The 22,602-nt window shown below is 41.4% G+C and overlaps 1 protein-coding gene across 7 annotated transcripts in view; it reads left to right on the forward strand.

Annotated features, from left to right (window-relative positions):
- TLN2 (talin 2) overlaps positions 1-22,602 on the forward strand; it is a 410,032-nt gene that overhangs the window by 271,671 nt on the left and 115,759 nt on the right. For all 7 annotated transcript variants that reach the window (XM_081049585.1, XM_081049591.1, XM_081049589.1 and 4 more), the window contains 9 exons: positions 543-641; positions 4,486-4,653; positions 5,874-6,168; positions 8,731-8,897; positions 12,125-12,253; positions 13,458-13,571; positions 15,684-15,797; positions 18,492-18,626; positions 20,535-20,663. In XM_081049585.1, the coding sequence (XP_080905711.1) occupies positions 543-641; positions 4,486-4,653; positions 5,874-6,168; positions 8,731-8,897; positions 12,125-12,253; positions 13,458-13,571; positions 15,684-15,797; positions 18,492-18,626; positions 20,535-20,663 (1,350 nt within the window). The remainder of the gene's footprint in view (positions 1-542; positions 642-4,485; positions 4,654-5,873; positions 6,169-8,730; positions 8,898-12,124; positions 12,254-13,457; positions 13,572-15,683; positions 15,798-18,491; positions 18,627-20,534; positions 20,664-22,602) is intronic.

Here is a 22,602-nt window from a genome sequence, read left to right on the forward strand (position 1 = left end):
ACTCAGGTTGTGATGAGATGGGCGCAGACTTGAAGTACCATGGGGCTCTTAATTCCTGAGCTGTTCCTTCCATCTTGATGGGGCATGTTACCACGCCGTAGAGTTTAGAGAATCTATGGTTCAACCTTCAACACTGATTAAACCATTAGTAGGAAGCCTCCCTTCCCTTCCCTCCTCCATACTTGATATAGGTGCAATCTCAGAAACGAACACACTTGTCAAATATACATTTAAAGGGGATGAAAGTTTTGCCCCTTATTTTTCTTAAAACACATATGAACTTCCTGCCAGCTGAATGAGACTCATTAGTTGAACATTTCAAATCCAGCCACCTAATTGCTGGTGTGTGAGAAATCAGGCATTTCCTTGCACGAATGTCACCAGGACGTTTATGTCTCCTGTCTGGCAGATAGTTGGAGACTCTCATTTAGGTGCAGAAGGAGCCAGTCCCATAGGATTTCTCTCTCTACACTGCTGTGTCTGTTTGGCACTGTGGAGGAAGTGCTCTTTCTTTCCAATCAATGTGTGTTCTTTGTTCATAGCCTCGCCAGACAGTTTTGACTGCTGCTGGAAGTATTGGACAAGCCAGTGGAGATCTTCTGAGACAGATTGGAGAAAATGAGACTGATGAGCGATTCCAAGTAAGATATTTGCCGTCCATAATCTTGGGAAAGAGCCTAAATGATGGTCTAGACCCAAACAGGGAGAGTGAAATGTACAACCAAATCTTCCTGAAGATGTCAAGAATAAGACTGAGGTGGATTATCTTGGGGATGAGGTTTTTGTGTGTTAATTAAAAATTTTTTTTTAATTGAAAAGCTCATTTCACTTACAACCATGATTGTAAAGCAGTTATTTAGCTATTCTATTGGTCAACATACTGGACATTCTTTAAACACAAAAGTGGAGTGATAATATCATAAATCCCTTGTATCTAACCACCCAAACTCTATAGTTATCAACTCGTGGCCAGTCTTGTTTTATCGACTTGGGGGCATTTTTTAGGCGCATCATTCTAGAGTGCACATGTCAGAGTGACAACATGTGCACGCCTGTGTATTGCACAGACTTGCCTTTACATTCAGAGCTGGGTCTGTTGTCTGCAACATTCACAGCCACAGGTGTGGTGAAGAAGTCTTTTTATTTTTGTCACCCTTGTTTCTCAATACCAAGGACATGTGCTGGTTGTCTTCTGGTGAACAGCTGTAGCCACTACTTGCAGCTGGCTTGATGCACTGCCAGCTCAGACAGAAATCTCAACTTGTCTGCCTCTGCTGCCAGCCACCACAAATGAGGTGCCAGGCCTGCTGCTGGGAGCTTCAAGCTAAGATGGGCTTCTCTCGTCTCACACTTGCGGGAAGATGCCCTTCACTCCTCCTTCTCCTTCTCCTAAATCCTAATTTTGCAAGTAATATATCAGTACATTTTCATTAAATTGGTACAGTTCGAGCCCAGGTTCTCTGGAAGACGCCCTTTTCCAAATCCTACGTCAAGTTCACTGTTAGGGAATTCTTTAGAATTCAGAATAAAAAGATCATTCAGTTTTACACTAGCATTTAAGTGTCTTGTTTCATGGGTCACAGTTTTGCATGCCATTTCATCTAAACTAAACTACGAAACTTCATCACCACAAGATGTATCAGTTACACTAATACATGATCATATATGATATGTGAAACATGCACCTTCATCCACGGATGCATTTGCTTCTCCTCTGCTTCCCACATACGTGTGATGCTGGGACTGTAGGACTCATTCATGTCCTGCGGTGCCGTAAGACATCCAATACTTGGACATTCATGTCATGGCGGAGGGTGACACCGTGATACAGTGTTCCCAGAAACCACTTCTGTGCTGAGATGGCCACTTAGAACTATAAAGAGATTGAACTGCAGACCACATAAATATATCCCACTAAATCTAAGCTAATTGTGTCCCCATCCTGACTTCCCTTAGCCAGGTCCTCACACTGCCCAAGTATTGGTCTTTGCTTTTTGTGTTAGAGCAGGTAATTCTTTGCAGACAGGTATCTACTGTGTTTCCCCGAAAATAAGACCAGGTCTTGTATTAATTTTTGCTCCAAAAGACACATTAGGGCATATTTTCAGGGGATGTCTTACTTTTTCATGTACACAGTCTACATTTATTCAAATAGGGTCAAGTCATCTTCTTCCGGAACATCGTCATAATGTACTAAATGTGTCCATCTGGCTGACAATCTTAACTGGGGCTTATTTTCGGGGTGGGTGTTATTTTCGGGGAACCACGGTACTTAGGAACCAGGTCATTACGAGATTCAGCTGTTGGTTTACTAGGCTTAATCATCTTGAAGCGGTCAATTTACTTTCCCCAAAGTTAGGGAAGGTTGAAGGGAAAGGCACAGTTCTTCCTTAAGACATCTCATCCTGGTATTTTTGAAGACTTTGCCTTTTTTTTTCCTATGACAGACTGTTTCGATCACATAAATGCAAAGTTTGCTTCCTAAAGTTTGTTTCTATTGGGACATGGAAGGGCAGCAGGTTCAGGTTCAGGGAATTGTCCCGTGGAGGCTTTCTTACCAGGGAAATGCCTGACTTGAATGTTTTCCATTTCTGTAAAGTCTCTAGGTAAACACTAGGACAGTAAGGTGATCTTGCAACCTCTCCAGTTAGGAGTAGCCCTTGGCTTACTGACATTGGATTTCTTACTCTCTATTTTTCAGATTCTTGAGATCCTATCACAGAGCTTTTCTTGGGTCCTCAATGTACTGCGTGTTCCCAGACTTAACAAAGATTTATTTTACACAGGCTACATAATAGTGGTCTTGTTGAAAAGTTTGACAAAGGCCCTGTCAGCAACTGTACTGTAGTATCACGTTCTTTTTCTAACTGTATTTTGTTTTGCACAAAATTAATAGGAAGAACAGGATTTCTATAAATGAGTCTAACAAAGCCCTTCAGAACAATCATGAATTTATATGACCAGATCTTGGTCCTTATGTGAAAAGATGGATTCATATCAAGTAAAGGAATACTGTGGCCCATTTTGGAAAACAAGTTGTGACATTCAAGTTGTTTTCAATTAATTTTGAGATATAGGTGTCCAAGAACTGGAACTTTGTAGGCTGTGTTGTGAGCAATTTCTTAAAAGTTGTGTGGCAGACAAGTATCAGTTACATCCCAAAGACATCTTCAACTTTTGGTACCAGATGCTTTGGTTTTTCCCTGGACATTCAGTAAACATCAGAGACCTAAAAAAACAAACTGGACTGAACTATTCCTCTAAGACTGGTTTTGCCTACTTTAAAATCCACTTGCTTTGCTGGTTCTGCTTTGCCTGGATAGCATACAGTCTTTGCTCTGTGTAAAATTGTGCAGTCTGAGCAGTCTTTCCAATTTATCTTCTTATAAGATATCTTATTGTAAAGACTCTGTGGGTGCCCTTTGCATTCAGCATCAAAAGTGCTTTTCATTATTATCTGATGAATTACTAATAAAGACTTCTGACCACATTTCCTCTGGGAGAAAGCCTTCATATGTTTGTTCAAAATAAAAATGGCTCATGTGTTTGGGATATGTTTGGGAAGGCAATTCCAAACCAAATAAACTACATTCAATATTAAAAGCAAAGAAGTAAATTAAATGTAACAGTGGTTATTCTTCAGGTCACACAGTTGGGTGACAAAGCTGGTGGGCTAAATCAAAGGATTCCCATCCTGTAGGCAGAATGCCTTTTTGTTGAGTTAAAGCATCAACTGATCTTTGAAGGCTCCAAGCTCCTTGCATCTTCAGTGAGGTCACAGCTTGTAGCTAGCTTATTTATGTAGGCTCCCTTCCCACTTCTCATAATAATCTGATCTCTATGCAGGAGGCGACAGAACACTGAGAATAACTTACGTTCAGAGTATTCCTTAACTCTTTAGCTGTAGGTGTTGTCTGTGCACGTCCAACGTTGCCCTCTGGAGGCAAAGAGGTGGCTGAATTTGTGGTGATCACTTGGATCCTTCTGTAAAGGAGAAATCCAAGAGATACATTTTCAAGTCACAGTAGGGCCTGATGACTTGGAGGCCATGAATTATAGCCTTCGTACAGCACGTAGTCTTTGCTGCGTCTGGCTTCGTTTTCAGCTTTTCCCTGACGCACCACACCGACCACATTCAAGAGACGTGGTCAGAACTCTCAGTATCGGATAAGTGCACGAATGTTCCTCAGTGGTTAAAAGAAAAACTGTTTCCTCAATCTAACCTATTCTAGATTTAAACCTATGCTACTTCATGAATGTACGGGAGGATATGTTATTAGGATGTGTCTTCTTCCTTAATTTGCTCCCAAGTTGACATTTCAGGAAACTAAGGGGAAAAATATGATTCTGCAGTACTGAAGGGAGAAAGGTTAAATGGAATTCTAGTAAAGTGGTTAAGTGGATACCACATTTCATTTTCAGGCTGTGAAGGGTGATTAGAAATAAAGCGAATGACTAGGGTTTTTTTTAATTTCTTTTTTGTAGGACGTTTTAATGAGTTTGGCCAAAGCTGTTGCCAATGCCGCTGCCATGTTGGTCCTGAAAGCAAAGAATGTTGCCCAGGTAGCTGAAGACACAGTCCTACAGAACAGGGTGATTGCAGCTGCCACCCAGTGCGCCCTCTCCACCTCCCAGCTTGTGGCGTGTGCCAAGGTAAGCCATCTGGACCCCCCCGGCCCTTTCTGCAACATGTCCCAAGCTCTTATCTGCCTGTGGTCATTGAGTGGGGGGGTGCAGGGGCAGAATTTGTTAAAATTGTCTGAGGCTAACAGCTGGCTTCATTCAGGTGCCTTTTTAGGTGACACTATAAATTTTAGAATAAACTGCCCAATTCTACTTTTATCATTTGTGCTTTGCTGAGGTCCTCAGGCAGTGGTACTTCTGTGTCTAATTGCCAATTCTATGTGCAAATTGCCATGTCTCCCCTTTGGACTTGTCAGTATGTCTTATTTACACATGCCTGGAAAGATTTCTTGCATTGTGCTGTCAGCATTATAAATGGGCTCAGAAATAACCCGCAGAATTTATGACGGTCCTTCCTCCACTGCAGTGTTACAGTGAGGGTAATAAGGGTTGTTGCCAGCTGGGATGTACACTGCGTGTCATACTTCACCTCCTTAAGCACCATAGTTTACTGAAGAGCAAACTGAGGCCTCTAGATATTAGTGAATAGTGTAAGACCACAGAAATAGTAAGTGGGAGAACTGAGTTCTTTAACCCAGGCCTGTCTGACTTCAAATACCCTTTCCACTCCAACCACATGGGTCTTCACTGAGATGATGCATTAAAAGATCAGAGGTGTCCTTTTCTCAGCTGGATGACTTAACGTCGTAGAGATCCATGAGCTAGCTCAGCCTGCTGTTTTCTATTCTAGGAGAGGTTTTACGGCATCAGTCAAAGGAGTCCTGGATGGTCTCCCTCCGGCTTTCCCTGTTCCCCCCTCCTTGTGTCCACAGATAAATGACAGAATCCCCCTGTTCCTTAAAGTACCATGAATCAGAATTCCAGGTGTCTCTGGAAAAAGAAATAAAATTCTTTTAGATAGTCTCATTATCCTAGCTCAGAAGACGTGATTCAGAGGTTGCAGTATAACTGGTAAATACTGGAAATCTCTCTCCATAGAAGTAATCAGTAGTATAATTTGTCATGTATCAGTAACGAAGACAAAAATTAGCAGGCATCTGAAATCACAAAGATAAAGTGAAGTAGTAAACTGTGAGAAACCCCAGTGATGGTTTAGTTTAATTCCGGATCCTGTAAGTAAGGAGCTGAGACCTAGCGCAGACAGGGACTTACTTGGTGGAAATACTGGTGCACACTGGGAACCAGGCATTGCCTCGTGGTGCCCCAGACCCGCTCCTGTGTCGCTTCAGGTGGTGAGCCCCACCATCAGCTCCCCTGTGTGCCAGGAGCAGCTGATTGAAGCGGGGAAGCTGGTAGATCGCTCGGTGGAGAACTGCGTCCGCGCCTGCCAGGCAGCCACTGATGACAGCGAGCTCCTGAAGCAGGTCAGCGCAGCGGCCAGCGTGGTCAGCCAGGCCCTGCACGATCTCCTGCAGCACGTGCGACAATTTGCCAGCCGAGGCGAGCCCATTGGCCGCTACGACCAGGCCACCGACACCATCATGTGTGTCACCGAGAGCATCTTCAGCTCCATGGGCGATGCTGGTGAGGGGTCGGGCTGGGGGGGTGGGTGGTCAGTTTGGGGTTTCCTGAGGGTGATGGTCAGAAAGGTGATGGCTGCCTTGGCAAGGGCAAGTTCTCATCTCCCTCAGTCAGATACTTCCTCTCTGAGTCTGGGAAAAATAAGGAAGACTCTGCATGTGCCCGTTCCCAGCTACACTTAGAGAATTAAAGTTGACTAATTGTTTTCTGTGTCTTTAAAAAAATAATTGAAATTCACAGTAAATCGCTTTTGTGCTAAGAATGTCTATGTCGGATACGGTATAGTAAGTCAGTACAGCCACGGGAGGAAACAAAAATGAGGCTTGGAAGGAAGTGGATCATCCTTGCAGGTCTCAGAGATGGAATCACCACATGCCACACGAGGTCAGAGGGGAAGTGTCAGATTCGGGTCCAATGGCAGAAGACTGGATTGAGGGGAGAGTTTAGGCCGTAGCCTTTATTCGAGTTTTCCATGGGAAAGGCAGGGCAGGGCAGGGTGAACAGTGTAGGACTGGCTGGTTTGAGTAATTTCAACAGGCTCTACACTATAGGGGCCGTCCCTAGTTACCTAGTACCGGGCCCTGGGATGACTAAGGCACAGGAATATTGCCTCCTGGCTATTTAGAGGAGGTATGGCTCAGGACCGGTTAGTTTCCATATCAAAGGCATGCTCCTGGCTGGACCCTTTGCTGTCCTTAAGAATTGGCTAGCCCAGAGGGTCAATCTCTCTCCAGCCAGCAAGGTTTTCATTAAATGTCAAGCATCATCTTATACAGAAAAATTTAAAATATATACAATGCAACTTTCAATCTATTAGTTAAAAAGTATGTCTACCTAGACCCAGCTCGTCAGTATCCTGTCTAAATCTCCAGAATTCACCACTTACCAATTTCTGTTTTATCTGTCCAGAAATTGTTGATTTTCCTACAGTCATAGATGTGTATAACACCTTCTTTTTCTGATATATAAATGGAACTATGTCCTACATATTCTTTTGCAACCATTTTTACTTAATATATATTAGAAACTTTTTTCATGTCAACCTATACAATAATCTTTTTAATGGCAGCATAGTATTCAATTGAACAGATACATCAAATTTTAGTCAACCAGTTATCTTTTAACGGGCATTCAGATGGTTTCCAGGTTTTTCGTTTTGTTTTTTTTTTTTTTTTGCTTTTACAAAAAGAATGCTTCAGTAAGCAAAATAAAATAAAAATATTTTCGTATTTTGGTTTAGTTTTGGGGATATATGTAGGGTAAATTCCTACCAGTGGAATTGCTGGGCTAATAGCTACATACATTATTTTAAATGTGTCGGTAAAATTTGTCTCCAGAAAGATTCCACAGTTTGCAACCCTACCAGTAGTTTGTTAGAGGTCTGTTTTCCTACTTGCTCATCAGTACAGAGCAATACTTTATAAGAAGTATTTTTTTTAAGAAAATTGCCTTGTGCTTTTCTGTATCCTTCTTAAATGATTTAAGAAAATAGCAATGCTCCACACATTTCGATTTTTCTGTTATTCTTTTGTTTTTTAATCAACTTTTTATTTTGGAATACTTTAGATTTACAGAGAAGTTGCACAGGTAATACAGGGTTCTCATCTTCCCTTCCCAGTTTCCCAGATTTTTAACATCTTTCTAACCCGTTTTTCAAAACAGGGAGATTAGCACTGGTACGTACATACATTATTTGGATTTAACCAGTTTTTTTACTGATGTCCTTTCAGCTGTCCCAGGATACCTTGAATTTAGTACATTTTGATTTCCCTGAAAGCATTTTCTTTTTTTACCATTAATGTTACAGTGCGTCAGCATTCTTCTCAAATGACCGTTGGGAGAGGAAGAAATCCCTTATGTTTCAGTAGATTTCTTTTTAATGTTGGCTCTTATACCCTTACCACCCCCAAAAGGAAGTTGAAATAGATTTCAATAAAATCACAAGCATAATGTAATCAAACAATTACTAATAACATGATCAAAACCAGTATTGGGGAGAATAGGGTGAGAAAATGGATAGGGAAAACTGGGCCAAGGCAAATCTTAGCATTTGCACATGAAACAGGTCTGTGCTCCTATTAGCGAGAGCCAAATGACACAACCATATGAGATTATGTTATACTACTTATCTGGTGTTAGATAGCATTCAAGTTAATTCAAAATAAAGTACATATTTTAGGGGATTTTGCATAAGCAGTTCCTGACGTTAGATAATTAATATTTTCTATGTAAGTATTTACAACAGGTAAAATTTACTATAGGTAAATGCACATAATTTTGTTCTTTCCCTTCTTTTTATTAAGAGCTCCTCTTTGGTTGCTTGTATCCTTTTTATTTCTCATAGTTAAAGACTGAACTTGGATGTGTTTGGGACATAGAGTTCGGGCAGCCTCAGGGAATATTTTCAGTTCTGAATCTAATTGGTCTGAATTGCTTAGGAATAGAGCACGGGGGTTTACTTGTCTCCTGCCAGGGTGTAGAGACAAGACTGCTTGCTGACTCCTGAGCTTTCACCCACCCTTTAGAAAGCAGCTGAACAGACCACACCCTCTATCCCACCCCTAGGTGAAATGGTGCGCCAGGCCCGGGTCCTGGCCCAGGCCACATCAGACCTCGTCAACGCCATGAGGTCTGACGCAGAAGCTGAAATCGACATGGAGAATTCAAAGAAGCTCCTGGCAGCGGCAAAACTCTTGGCAGACTCCACCGCTCGCATGGTAGAAGCTGCAAAGGTATTATTACATTGGATTTGTTCAACTAAAAAGTGAGTGTTGTTAATTACAAGTGAGGATTTAGAAGGTACCGTCAGGGTAGAGAACGGTCACCCAAGTGTACATTTTTTCTTTGTTTAAAACCTAGATGGCTTTGTCATGTTTAACCTTGTTCAGGTGGGAAGGAGCAGGTCACGGAACATAGGAATGAAGCTCTTTACAGGGCTGGTGCTGACTCAGCCACCGACAACAAAGTCCCTGCTTAGTGAGCGCTCTTTTTTCATTGGGCCGTCACCATCCACTTTATTGAAAATGGGGATTCATTTAAAATTGAGATTTTTTTTTTTCAACAGTAAACTCACTTACACCTGTTCTCTTCCTGCAGCCTTAATGTTACTTGGCTCTCCATTTGACTTTTCAACTAAACTGTTACTAAGATTTTGCATAGTAGACTGCTTCCTGCCTCACTGTTCTTCAAATCCCAAGAGCAATTTAATACATTATAGAAGCGGTTGAGTAAAGAGTTTAGAGTCTGCTTTGTGCTTTTTGACAGCTGTGCTATATATATCATGATGCTTCTAAAAGCCAGTGATTCTTAACCCAGGGCTCTGTTTCAGAGCCCCCTATGACACATACTGAAGTGCATATGCCTCAATTCCACCCCAAAGATCCTGATTCACAAGGTCACTGGTGGGATCGTGTGTGTGTGTGTGTGTGTGTGTGTGTAAGTTCCACAGGAGATTCTGATGCCTACCTCTGGGTGAGAACTGCTTAAAATGGGTAATGGATAAAGCTATATTTTTTTTTGCGTTGTTTTTATTATGCAACTAGCACATTTCTTGTGGAATTAGTAGAAAATGCAGATAAGTATAAATAAGAAAACAAAAATCACCATCAGCTTCATACCCAAAAGATAACATGTTTAATGTATTTCTGTGCATTTAAGATCCATTAAACATCCACACATCTTATCCTATCTCCCTGGTCTCTAATAGAAATAATGTATCTCAACCAAGTATATGAATTACTTCCTTTAAAATGTATTGTGACATGCAGTGAACCATGGAGACCTTCCTGTTGATTCACCGTTGTATTACCTGAGGGACTGCGAGTTCTTTGAGATGCATCATGGGTAGGACTGAAGAGAGACTCAAGGACGACCAGGGTCTGAATTTCCTTTGTCCCCTGATACCTGTTTCAGCTAAGAAACTCTGCTCTTAACCATCCCTTTTAGCAAAACATACACATTAGGGTTGTTATTTCATTTTGTATAGTAGTTAATTTTATTTACGGTGTTTATTAGTTTTGTTTCTGTTTCCTCCCTTGGAAGGCTAAACAAAGCTATTTCAAGCAAACCCTTATGTTCACAAAAATTGCTAGACTGGCAAAAGTTCTTTTCACAAAGAACTTTCGTGAAAAATTGAATCAATCCCTCATTTTACAAATGAAAAAAATTAAAATTCAAAACAAATAAGCCTACCATCACATAACCAGGACCAAGGTAGGACCGATGTGCACATTTGTTTCCAGAAATGCAGAGTTCCCCAGACCAATTCACTGAATGTACAAGTTACTAGAAACTTATTTTTAAAGTATTTGTTATTTCTGATTATTTCTATTAGATGGGACAACATTAAATGCTTTTGTAAATTATTTTAACTTTTGGTTAAAAGTAACTTTGTCTTCATGGCAGTAGTTTAATTTGCTGAATTTTATTGAAAGCTAAAGAATGTAAAATGGTTAGACTTCCAAAGAATATAATATTTAATGTGCAGAAAAAGAATGTTTCATAATCAGTAACGAAGATTTCAGGCCAAGATTAGTACCCTGCGTCTAATACACAATCATCAGAACAAAGACATTGTTCAGGAAGGACCCGAACACCCACATCGGTGTAAAGGGAGGAAATAGTGCTTTCCTGCTGCTCAAAATATAAAAGCTAGTGTGCCGCTTGGGACATTGGTAAAGGAGTGGCTTAAAAAAAATACCTGATGACCAGAAAAACTAACATGATTTTCTTAAGCTTGCGAAAGAATCCAAAGCTAGCCCAAACAATCTGGCTTCTGAGCAAATATTGTCCTAAAATATTCGTGGAAAGTAACTTGTTCTTCTATACCATGTTTCCCCGAAAATAAAACCTAGCCGGACAATCAGCTCTAATGTGTCTTTTGGAGCAAAAATTAATGTAAGACCCGGTATTGTATTATATTACATTATATTATATTACATTATATTATATAGACCCGGTCTTATAGTAAAATAAGACTGGGTCTTATATTAATTTTTGCTCCAAAAGACACATTAGAGCTGATTGTCCGCCTAGGTCTTATTTTCAGGGAAACATGGTATATATCAAGCACTAGTCACAAAACATCCAGGCCCTGTGAGAAAAATCTGGATTGCCACTTTTATTGCAGATAGGAGTGGAAGGTGGGATGTGCATTAAAATCACATCGTCTCCCTAGACTGCCTTTATTTAGCCTTTCCCTACTTCAAAGTCCCACCTATCTAATTCAAATTCACTTGGGTTTTTAAGACACTTGAACCTACAGCAACACAGTAAAAGTGGCCATGGGCTGTGCACGGCACCTTACTCTCTCTCTGCCAAGATACGGGCATCAAATTTCTTTAATTCAGTTACAATTAGTTCAGGACTGTTGAGTACCCATTCTACTTTGCTGCACTTTCCAATTCAGGCTCTCTAGGAATGCAATTTCTAGACATGGTCTCCGGTGAACAATATTTCCTTACAGTATTTGGGGTGGCGTTCCGGATGCCCCTGCTTCCTCCAATTCTGTTTGATACTGTAATCTTAGCCCATTTACATTTACCAGTGGTACAGGACAGGAGAATCTTTCAGCAGTGACATGTGTCAGTCATGCCAATTAAAATAAAATTCTCTCTGAGAGACACGGGCAGGGGGGATTTATCTTGACATCTTTTAAGTCATGGATTTCTGACCACAAGTTAATTTATATGGACAACCACGGCTACGATCTCATGTGTTTCATTATTACCATTGGATTTCTACTGTTTCGCGATACAATTTTGGGACATCCCTTGGTAGATATTTTGTTGTCATTGTTGAGAGGAGACATCTTTATCATAAAAATATTGCTTGAAGCATTTGGCTCTCTCTTCCAGATACTTTGTATTGCTATGAAAAAGTAAAATTCCAGGTGTGAATTCAGTGTCTGTGGCATGTCGCCCCCCAGGAATGCTTGAAATCTTTATTTTCATCTTCTCAGGGAGCTGCAGCCAACCCTGAAAATGAGGACCAGCAGCAAAGACTGAGAGAAGCTGCAGAAGGTCTCCGGGTGGCAACCAATGCTGCTGCCCAGAATGCCATCAAGAAAAAAATTGTCAACCGATTGGAGGTTAGTAAACAAGCTGATTTTGTGAACATTATTTTAGATTGCAAAGAGTCATTGGAAAGAATAATCGGATTATTATGGCAAAGTCCATGTAAAGGAAGCTAAATCAAGATTCATAATAGAGTTGAATGGTTTAGGTATTTTCTAAGAACAATTTGAAATGTCGGTTTATGTTCATTGTTATATTTAGGTTCCATGGTGTAGGCACATGGACACAGTTTGAAAAATTGCTTTAGTTGATGGTTTCAGAAAGCCAAAATCTTTTCTGAGTTTCACATTCTTAAATAAAATTCGAATTTTTTTCAGGAAGATCCAGGACTTTTTTTTTCCCCCGGACGTTAAGGGATGTCTACATTCAGGAAGGACCTTTAGCTAAAAATGTATATATTTTGTTGGAGGCAAAGATTCTTTCAGGGCTCCCAATAGAAAATACAGAGTTTGGGAGCCTGGAGATGGGAATCAGCTTGGATAGAGAGGTGTGGAATGGAGTAATAAGAAATATGTTTGTCATTTTTCAGAACATTTATGCTGAAAAAATAAAATATTAGTCATAGGCACAAACCGTAAAAAAGTAAATCTCACAAACACACACAGGAGACTCTTACACTAAAATTTGGGATGTTGGAGATCGAGAACCTGCCTTGGTAGTGTGTAATCCCTCCAGTGCAGTCTGCTGACTTCTGGGAAAAAACCAGCCTCCTCGTTCCTGGAAGGACACAAGAGTGAGAGCTATCGCACGATGAAGTGCTCCGGTGGGAGCATCCGGCCTGTCGGAACCGAGGCTTCCTGGGTTGTGGGAGGACAGTCGTGGGTACCAGCCTTGCGCTTGACCCGGAGAGCAGCCCGTGTTGCTATGGGAGAAATGTTTTTTCCCTAAAACACTTAGACTGGGTGCTGCTTATCATAGCCATTGTGGTCCTGGAATTATTCCTCCTCTTTTTGAGAAAGACAACTAAATAATGGAACTTAAGCTTTCAAGCGTGCTTATCCTTATCACTCGTCCCGGGGAATGTAAGCCAAAGGAATATAACAGGGCACTGTTTAGGGTCGTCAGTGGTATTTAAAAGGCGGAGTCTCTGCCTGGAGTTCACTAATTACACATGCAGCTGTCCAACGCCAAGCCTATAGTAGAAGGGACATATGTAAATGTGCATGTCTGTGTCGACACATGCAAACCCTATTCACCTCCTCTCCCTGTCCTCTGCAGATTGCAGCTAAGCAGGCTGCAGCTGCGGCCACGCAGACCATCGCCGCCTCCCAGAATGCAGCCGTGTCCAACAAGAACCCCGCAGCGCAGCAGCAGCTGGTTCAGAGCTGCAAGGTGAGTTCTGGCTGCCAGAGCCAGGTCTGCTATAGATAACCCTGATCTCATTAGAACGCCATGTGCCCTGGTAATTTGGTTAAGACCGATCACCCAGGCCCCTAATCCAGTTTGTTCCGGGTCCCATGTTCCAGGTGTACACACCCACACACGCACGCAAGCATGTCTTTTTTTTTTTTTTGTCTGTTAAGTGGATGGCTGTATTGAGGAAGAATATGACGGTTTTTTTCCCAGCATTGTCTTTTCCTTTGTCTAGATTCAGGTTTTTTTTTCTTTTTGAGAGATTGAATCAAGGCAGATCAATGACAGGGCCATTTTCAGGCTCTGAAATAGTAATGAAGCATTGAATTTCCAGAGTACCTTTCTCCCTTTGAGAGGTGGGCCTTTGCATTCAGTCTGTACTTGTAGCAAGTTGATTTCCTGCTTTACACTGATTGCATCTCCAGGGTTTATTTCATCCTGTCTGGCCTCAGTGACCACGTGCTTTCTATTGTTGCATGTTTGTTCTTCTGAGACCTAGGCCTCTCTGCCATATTGAAGCCAAAACACTACAAAGGGCACAGTAAACACCTTTGTTGCCTTCTCTGAGGGCCCAGGGAGTTGACTTTCCAAGGTGACCCCTGAATAGTGCCAGACATGAAATCTAATTGTGTAGCCATTAACCACGTGTTGGCAATATGTCTGACTGAGGTCTTCTGTAAGCATTTGCACTTAGTAGTGGGAGCTGGCTGGAGCGGCATATTTGATTATCCTGGGGTACTGAGAGCTAACTTCCCTCTCCTTTTGCAAATCTCCTCTACGAAATGATTCACATGTGATGGGTGTTGCTACTTCTACTTCAGAAATAGCTTTGCTTCTGAGGGGAACCACCCCAGACTCTCCAAGTCCTGATTCCGGGTTCTTTGAGGTCATCCCCCCATCGAGGATTGTGTACCCTAGTAGAAAAGCCTCAGTGGTGCAGGAGGGCCCCATCCTCCAGACTGTATACGTAAAGAAGTGTTTTTTCTGAGAACCAGACCCCTGCTGGAGGGGAGTTGATTTACTATTAGGAGCTCGATTCACCGGCCAACAGGGATGGAAAAACGGCATTTCCCCTTCTCAGAGAGCAAATGCTCCTCATGTCCAAGAAACTATTACAGTAAACCCCTCCTCCACTTTTTGTGAAGAGACTGAAGATACTCGGACTCTGAGTTTCACTGTCAGGAAATGGGAGCATTACTATTTATCAGGTGGCAGAGGGGAAAGTAGACCACATTTCTGGAGCCAGCAGTCCTGGAGAGGACCTGAGAAAAATCTCATGGAAATGTTTTTTTAATCCTTGCTGGAATGGGCTCCTGAAAAAACAATGTGTCACCACAGTGGGATGTACTTGGGACCTCCTTCCGCAGCGATGCCCACTGTAAGCTTTGTGGGCCTGGTAGTGAGATGGGGCATGAGCACAGAGGGGAAATGTGGGAGGGAACAGGGTGAAAGGCGGGTTTCCTAGGTCACTGTGGGAGAAGGTCATGTGAAAGTGGACTCATCTCGGACACTGCTCCTCTCTCCTCTACCCTGGGCATTGGGTTTTCCAGTTTGAGAAATGAAAAGGGCTACTGAGACCAGAGGAAGAGGAGCCATGGTGACATGAAAGCTGGCAGACAGAATGTATGCCCGCAAAGTAAGAAATCAAAGTGCTGAAATATGCTGGTAGTTGGGTACTGCTCCCACTTTCTTCTGACCATTGAACTGTATGACTTGAGTTTATCCTCCAGTGAATTGTATAAATTCTTTGATTCTAAGTTTTCAACCCTAATGAGTCTGGGTGGTGCGAGTTGGAACTGAGGACATTCTGTTAAGGCTTCATTATGGAGCATCGTCATGAGTTGAATGTTGTGGGACAACAGGGTAGATAGAGCATGTGTGGGAGAAGGTACCTGAAGTTTCTGTGTTAGGATTCAGTGTTGGTCAGGATCCAGCAGACTAGAGGTGCTGTGTAATTTAAGGTCTGGGACAGGCATCTCCCACAAGTGATAGCACATGCAAAAAACATCTGCCACTTGGCACATTTTTCATCCTGTTTTAGTAATTCACCATGCTAAGTGTGCTCAGTTTTCATTTTTTTGCTTCCTGCAGGCAGTGGCTGATCACATCCCTCAGCTGGTCCAGGGGGTCAGAGGGAGCCAAGCCCAAGCAGAAGACCTCAGTGCCCAGCTGGCTCTCATCATCTCGAGCCAGAACTTCCTCCAGGTAACACAGAGGCATACACTGTGGTTTTCCCCACAGCCCCCATGGGCAGTAGGAGTTCTTTATCTTTACGGAGGTGGAATTAAGGAATTCCAGCGCCATAACGAAGTCTTTGCAGTAAGCAGACCTGGGAGACCTCCTCTGTATAGTTGCAGTTTCAGGAGAAGTAGATTCTACTTGGCAAAGCAAAATGCTAATATGCAGGGAAATTGACCCGGGAGATGGCATGTAACCTATTTTTCTTGAGTATCATCTTTATCTCTCTTCTATGAGAGAAAAATATGTAATAAGCTGCAGGTTTGGATGAACAGCCTAATCCTGAGTGTTGCTTTAGGTTTTCTTGTTCCCAGAGTGGCTAATGCTATTATTCATGGCCTGGGAAACAAGCAATGGTGAGCACATCTTCTGGCAATTGTGGAATTAGTAAGTACTGTCAGTCTTTGTGGGTGAGGGGTGCATTCATTTTAAGGGAAATTGAATAAATTGAGAATACTAAGTTGTGTGAAAACTCACTTTTTACATACTTCTTGTATTCAAATCTCTCAGCACTTTCTGCCTACTTGTACCTCATAAACAGTTCATAGGAGTAGGTAATTCTCTTCCTTGTCCCCGGCTAGTTGGACCTATAGTAACAGTACCCAGTGTTATATTTATTCAGTTAATTTTTCAAGTGTTATAGATCCAATATACAGAAATAAAAGATGAAAACTTCACTGTATTTCAGCGCATTTTAACTACATACTCATGTATGTATGTATATAATTCTTAGTTGAGATTCATTGTGTATAGATTCTGCTATGAGCATTTATGCTTTTAAATAATATTCTGTCACATGGCTATATTCACTGTTTAGCTATTTTCCCATCATTGGACATATAGGTTGTTTTCAGTGATTTGCCATCATAAACAGCCTGTGTTATGATAAAAGTCTTTATGTGTGCTCCAGTCTTTTTACCCCTCTTGAATTATTTCCTTAGGGGAAATTTCTAGAAATAAGATTGCAAGCAGCTTATTTTGATCTTTGGGACATTGAGAGTTGTGGATTGCACAAGGTATTTCTCTTCGTGTAGGTGGTTAGAGGGCCCAGAGCCAGCTGTGTCATCCCCACTGCTGGCAGGATTGTAGGGTATTATGACAGTGCAGTGCCAACGTGTTCCATGGTCTACTCTGTCCCTGCCCTTGTTTTTTCTTTTGTTTTTCCAATCTTGCCATCGTAGACATATCAGATCTTTATAGGAAGAAGGCAGGGTTAGAAGTAATCAGAAACGGAATTAGCAGATCAAAAAGTTTTTACATTCTTAACTTCATACATGCTCAAAATTGTTATGCAAAGAAGGTTGAATGAGTCTAAATTTACAACTAACAGTATTTGGAGCACACTTTTTAAAAATAATTTGTTATTTTTCAATTACAGTTGACATACAATATTCTGTTTGTTTCAGGTATACAATGTAGTGATTAGACATTTATATAACTTACAAAATCATCACCCCGATAAATCTAGTACCCATCTGACATCATACATAGTTATTACAATATTATTGACTATATCCCTGTGTTGTACTTTATATCCCCATGACTATTTTGTAACTACCAATTTGTACTTCTTAATCCTTTCCCTCCTTCACCCATACCATCAACCCCCCTCCCATCTGGCAACCATCAAAATGTTCTCTGTATCTATGAGTTTTTTTCTGTTTTGTTTGTTCTTTATTTTGTTTCTCCTTCTGATACCCCTATAATGTGAATTTTGGTATGCTTGATGTTATCCCAGAGGCCCCTTAAACTGTCCTCATTTTTTTGAATTCTTTTTTCTTTTTGCTGTTGTGATTGGGTTTTTTTGCTACTTTATCTTCCAAATTACTGATTTGATTCTCTGCTTTACCTGATCTACTGTTGATTCCCTCTCGTGTCGTAGTATTCAGTTATTTTATTCTTTATTTCTGACCTTTATTTTATATTTTCTATCTCCATTTTTATGTTTCCTATCTCTTTGTTAAAGTTATCCCTGAGATCTTTGAGCGTCCTTATCACCATTGTTTTAAACTCTGCGTCTGGTAGATTGCTTGTCTCCATTTTGTTTAGTTCTTTTTCTGGAGCTTTGTTCTGTTCTTTTATTTGGAACATGTTTCTGTCCCCCCTTTTTAACTGCCTCTCTGTGTTTGTTTCTCTGTATTAGGTAGGGCTGCTATGTCTCCCAGGCTTTTTTTTTTTTTTTCTCCCAGGCTTTTAAAGTGGCCTTATGTAGTAGTTGTTCCATGGGGCCCAGTGACTCAATCTCCTCGGCCACCTGAGCTGGGTGCTCCAGATGTAGCCCTTGTGTGGACTGTATGTGCCCTTCTGTTGTAGCTGAGCCTCGATGGCTGTTGAGAGGGATATCAATGGGAAGGATTGACCCTTAGGCTGATTGGTTGTGAGGGTTGGCCATGACTACAGTGGAGGAGCTGCCCGTTCCCCGATGACACAGCCTTTTCTTTTTTTTTTCTTTTTTTCTTTTTTCAACATTCCTAGAACATACTTACTTTCCTAGAGTATCTAATTTGGGGTGGCAGTCTTCAGGGGGAATGTAGGTTGTTTTAATATTCCTTGTTTTAGGAAAAAAGCAAGTTTTGGCTAATGTGATGGTCTTGCTGTTTGGGTCTACTCTCTGCTCTTGCTGCCCAGGATTGGTCTTACTTTCTGCTCACCTCTCTACAGCCTGGAAGCAAGATGGTGTCCTCTGCCAAAGCCGCAGTGCCCACAGTGAGCGACCAGGCAGCAGCCATGCAGCTGAGCCAGTGTGCCAAGAACCTTGCCACCAGCTTGGCGGAGCTGCGTACCGCCTCACAGAAGGCAAGTGGACCCTTCTCATAGCGGTTAGCTCATTGAGAATGGTGCTTTTAATTCCTTACTGCTGGTGTGACCTTGGTTCTGCCCAGGGCCTGACCACTGCTGGGCATATTTCTTGTCCATTTCATTTGCATAACCATTAAAGATGCCCTACATGTACATTGGCTCATACCACTTTTAGCCACAATCTCCTAGACTTACTTATCACCTTTTTTAAAACTATTTTAGGTTGCATACTTCCCCCTCCTCTCATGTACCCTGGGACAAGTAATGGTCTATTTTTTGCACAATATTAGGAGAGACTAGTCATCAGTTTCTTTGTGCCAGGCAAATGGTGGGCCAAAGTAAGTGATCATATCTTCCAGCTATCCTTTTTTGAACTTAATAACAAATTATTTGGGAAGCCAATCTATCTTAGGGGGTCATTTATTTTATCTTTTTGGCCCTGAAGTTTTTTTATATCTTAAATGGGAGCATTCACCTTAACAAGGTCTTCAATTGAACAGAATTAGGGATTAATGAGTTTCTGTCTCTGGAACTTATTAATTACCAGAAGTCCTCATTACTGCACTGTTTGATGTGGTGTTAGCAAGATGTTCTGGCATGAATTCCTGTTTCCTCACTGTAACAATCCCTTTATAGAAACAGACAGACTCATCCACGAGCAAGGGAAGGATAGAAGCTGACTTGAATTCTTAATATGCACAGTGCACGGCATCACCAAAGAAAATATCCCGAGCTTTAGATTATATCCAGTAAAAAGCATTTTGAGCAGTAAAAAGCATTTCTCAGCAGTCCAAGGACCGTGTGTCCTGGAGTCACCAGGGGGATGCTGGCTCCTAGGCCATCCCTCTGCACAACCGAATCAGAATCTCTGGTTATAAAACCTCGTCATCTACATGTTAACAGGTTTCCTCAATGAGTCGTAGACACACACCCACCTCAAAAAACTGCTCTGGAGCAGTGAGTTTCAAAGTGAGACTCAAGCGAGACTATCCACTGGGCACAGGAAGCCACAGAGAGCTTTCAAATATGTGTTTCTATAGGGTAAAGGTTAAGAGTATTGTCTCTGGAATCCGACTCCCTGCATTCAAACTCTGGCCTTGCTGTTGACTAATTTTGTGACTTGGGCAAGTTAATTAACTTCTGTGTGCCTCAGTTTCCTCACTGTAGAAACTGGCACATAGAAATCAATCAATTAGTACTTACTGCTGCTGTTGTTACTATTACCTAAGATAGGAAAGGAATTAAGATTTACCAGTATTTAATACACTGATCCATAATTATAGATGTAGTATATAATTTATTATTATGTGTATTGGGGCAGTGTGATCAAGGTATTTGGAGATCGGTATTTTAAATGATGAAGAGAATGAAGTTTTTTTAAAGCAAATAACTAAGGGAAAACAATCTTTCAGAATCATCAGTATGGAAGGGTAATGGTTTATAATGTAGAAATTTGTGAAGAGAACCAATAAGGTGATAGACTTGGCCCAGAGTCCTGGGTTCATTTGTTCCTTCCTTTTCTTCTGTATGTATTTACTCACCACATGTTTCCAAGCCCCTGTGCACCCATACTGTGCTAGGTGCCCTATCTCTAGAACCTAGTCACGGAGAGGAAGGATCCTCTTAGTCTGAGAGGCAAATGCATTTCAGATAAAAATAGCTTCCTAGAGACTTTAAGTATATCCAGTTAGAAGACATACATAATTCATTACCGAAGGAAGTTAGGACTAAGATTCTGACTGAGGATGATTTTGCCCTCTCAGGAAATGCTTCCTACCCTTGCTTTCTGTTGCTGGAGTTGGAAATTCACTGGGTCCATCCAGAAAGGCATTTCATATGTTGCCAAGAACTGAGAACACTTTCCCCAAGCAGAATGTGTCCACATCTTCCCAACTCTCTCGACAGGCCCATGAAGCCTGTGGTCCTATGGAAATCGATTCAGCTCTGAGCACTGTGCAGACACTTAAGAATGAACTGCAGGATGCCAAGATGGCTGCCGTGGAGAGTCAGCTGAAACCACTTCCGGGGGAAACGGTAAGACATGGTAGAGCCCGCCAGCGGGTAGAGCTCTTGCTTTTGTTATACTCTTGTTAGGCAGGGTTCTGTTTTGTTTTGTTTTGTTTTTCAGAGGTTGGGGTTAGTAGGCCTGAATTTCAAACATTTTGAATGCAAAGCCTTAGAATAACCACATTTCTTTAAAACTGCACTTAGGCTAGAGATTGCCCTGCAGGGGCGTCTGGTGATGGTTATGTGTGTGCTTTCCTGGGGCGTGATGGGGGATGAATAGGTGTCTGTTAATATTCATCCCTCTTTTTCATAAACAAGACACATGCTAGTATCTGAGCCCAGTGTTCTAAGCCTGCGACCTTTTTCTGAAAAGAATGCCCAGTGCAGCTGATGAACTAGGTTTGGAGCTAGAAGTTCTGGCTTCTAGATCCGGCTTGTATCATCAACTAATTCTGGACAAATCCCATATCTCCTTTATGCTCAGGTATTTTATCTATGGTGTGGTGGCAATGAGATTATAAAGATAAATATAGAATATATTCCCAACAATCGCATTTTGTAAAAATACAAAACATTTACTTACTACAAAGCACTGGGAAGAACAGTTATCATGTTATGATATCTTCTGATGCTTATGTCAGGGTTTTTGTAGGTAAAGTTCTACCAATCCTTCGTATTTATATGTACCCCCTTTGCCACATTACTGAATATTGCTAATACAATATCACCATTTATTAAGCATGTATATACACATAGTTAAAATTTATCCTGACAGTAACCTTCATCAGCAAGTTTTGTTAACCCCGTTTTTTAACAGCTGAGAAAACAGGTGCAGAAGTTTTCATTATTCTGTGCAGTGTTTACCAGCCAGTTAGTGGCAGCACCAAGGTTTGAGACCAGATCCCCAGGACTCCAAAACCCATGCTCATGATTACTCACGTTAAGAGCGATCTCTTAACTACTGCTACTCTTTGGATGAACTTTTAGAACATATGGGACTTGAGGAACATCTAATTGGCCGTAGAACAATGCTTGGTATATGAGAAGCGCTCAGAAAATATTTGTTAAGTCAGGCTATTCCTAATTGTAAAGACAAGGGAAATCAAGCTCAGAAAATTTAAGTCACTTAAACTAAAGTCACCCAGCTAACGACAGTCAGGCTTGGCTCTGGGGCCAGCAGTTTCGCAATGTGGTCCAGGTATGTAACCCTTTGCAAACTCCTGCACTCCCGTGAGACCAGTGGAGGCTTGCGTGGCCTGAATCCTGCCTTTACATAAAACCACTGGTCAGTCAGAATACGAGAAACACCAAGTAAGTTTTAAGGAAACTGCTCTTAAAGAATGTGTGTACTGTATTATAACATATTGTTGACTATAATGGACCCAATTCTATTTTTCATTTGCTTCTATTTCTTGATTTCTCTTGTGAATCAGGCTGTGGGATTAGTAAAAATGCACACATTCTCTGATGTGTTTCTGCACTCTCACAGTCTTCCTAGAAGTTCTCTTCCAAAATGTTGTACTTTTATAGTAATCAAGTAATTATCCTAGGCCTATACTGACTTTGTTCTCTGAATTATTTATTCAGTTTACAAAACAAGATGACGTGTGGTTCATGGGAAGCAAGCACTTTGCCCATTTTCATAATCTCATTTACTACTCCAAACCTCTATTTCTATTGCATTTCCTTCTGGTTAGAGCTCCTCAAAGTATAATGATCAAATTGAACAATGTGAATGGTCCCACAGTCCAGGAAGGTGGTACAGTTGGATGTCTGCCCACTTCCTGCCAAGGCATAATTAATTCTCGCTAAGGATTTGTTGCAGACTTTCTAAATTAGCTTCTAAAGGCATAACACTAACAGCTACCATTTGCTGAGTATATACATTAATTCTCTGAAAACCTTTCTGAGCTAGGTATCATCATTTCAAGAAGCCAAGGCTTGGAGAGGTTCAGTAATTTACCCC

Source organism: Rhinolophus hipposideros (assembly GCF_964194185.1).
Source record: "Rhinolophus hipposideros genome assembly, chromosome: 5".
Lineage (NCBI taxonomy): Eukaryota > Metazoa > Chordata > Mammalia > Chiroptera > Rhinolophidae > Rhinolophus > Rhinolophus hipposideros.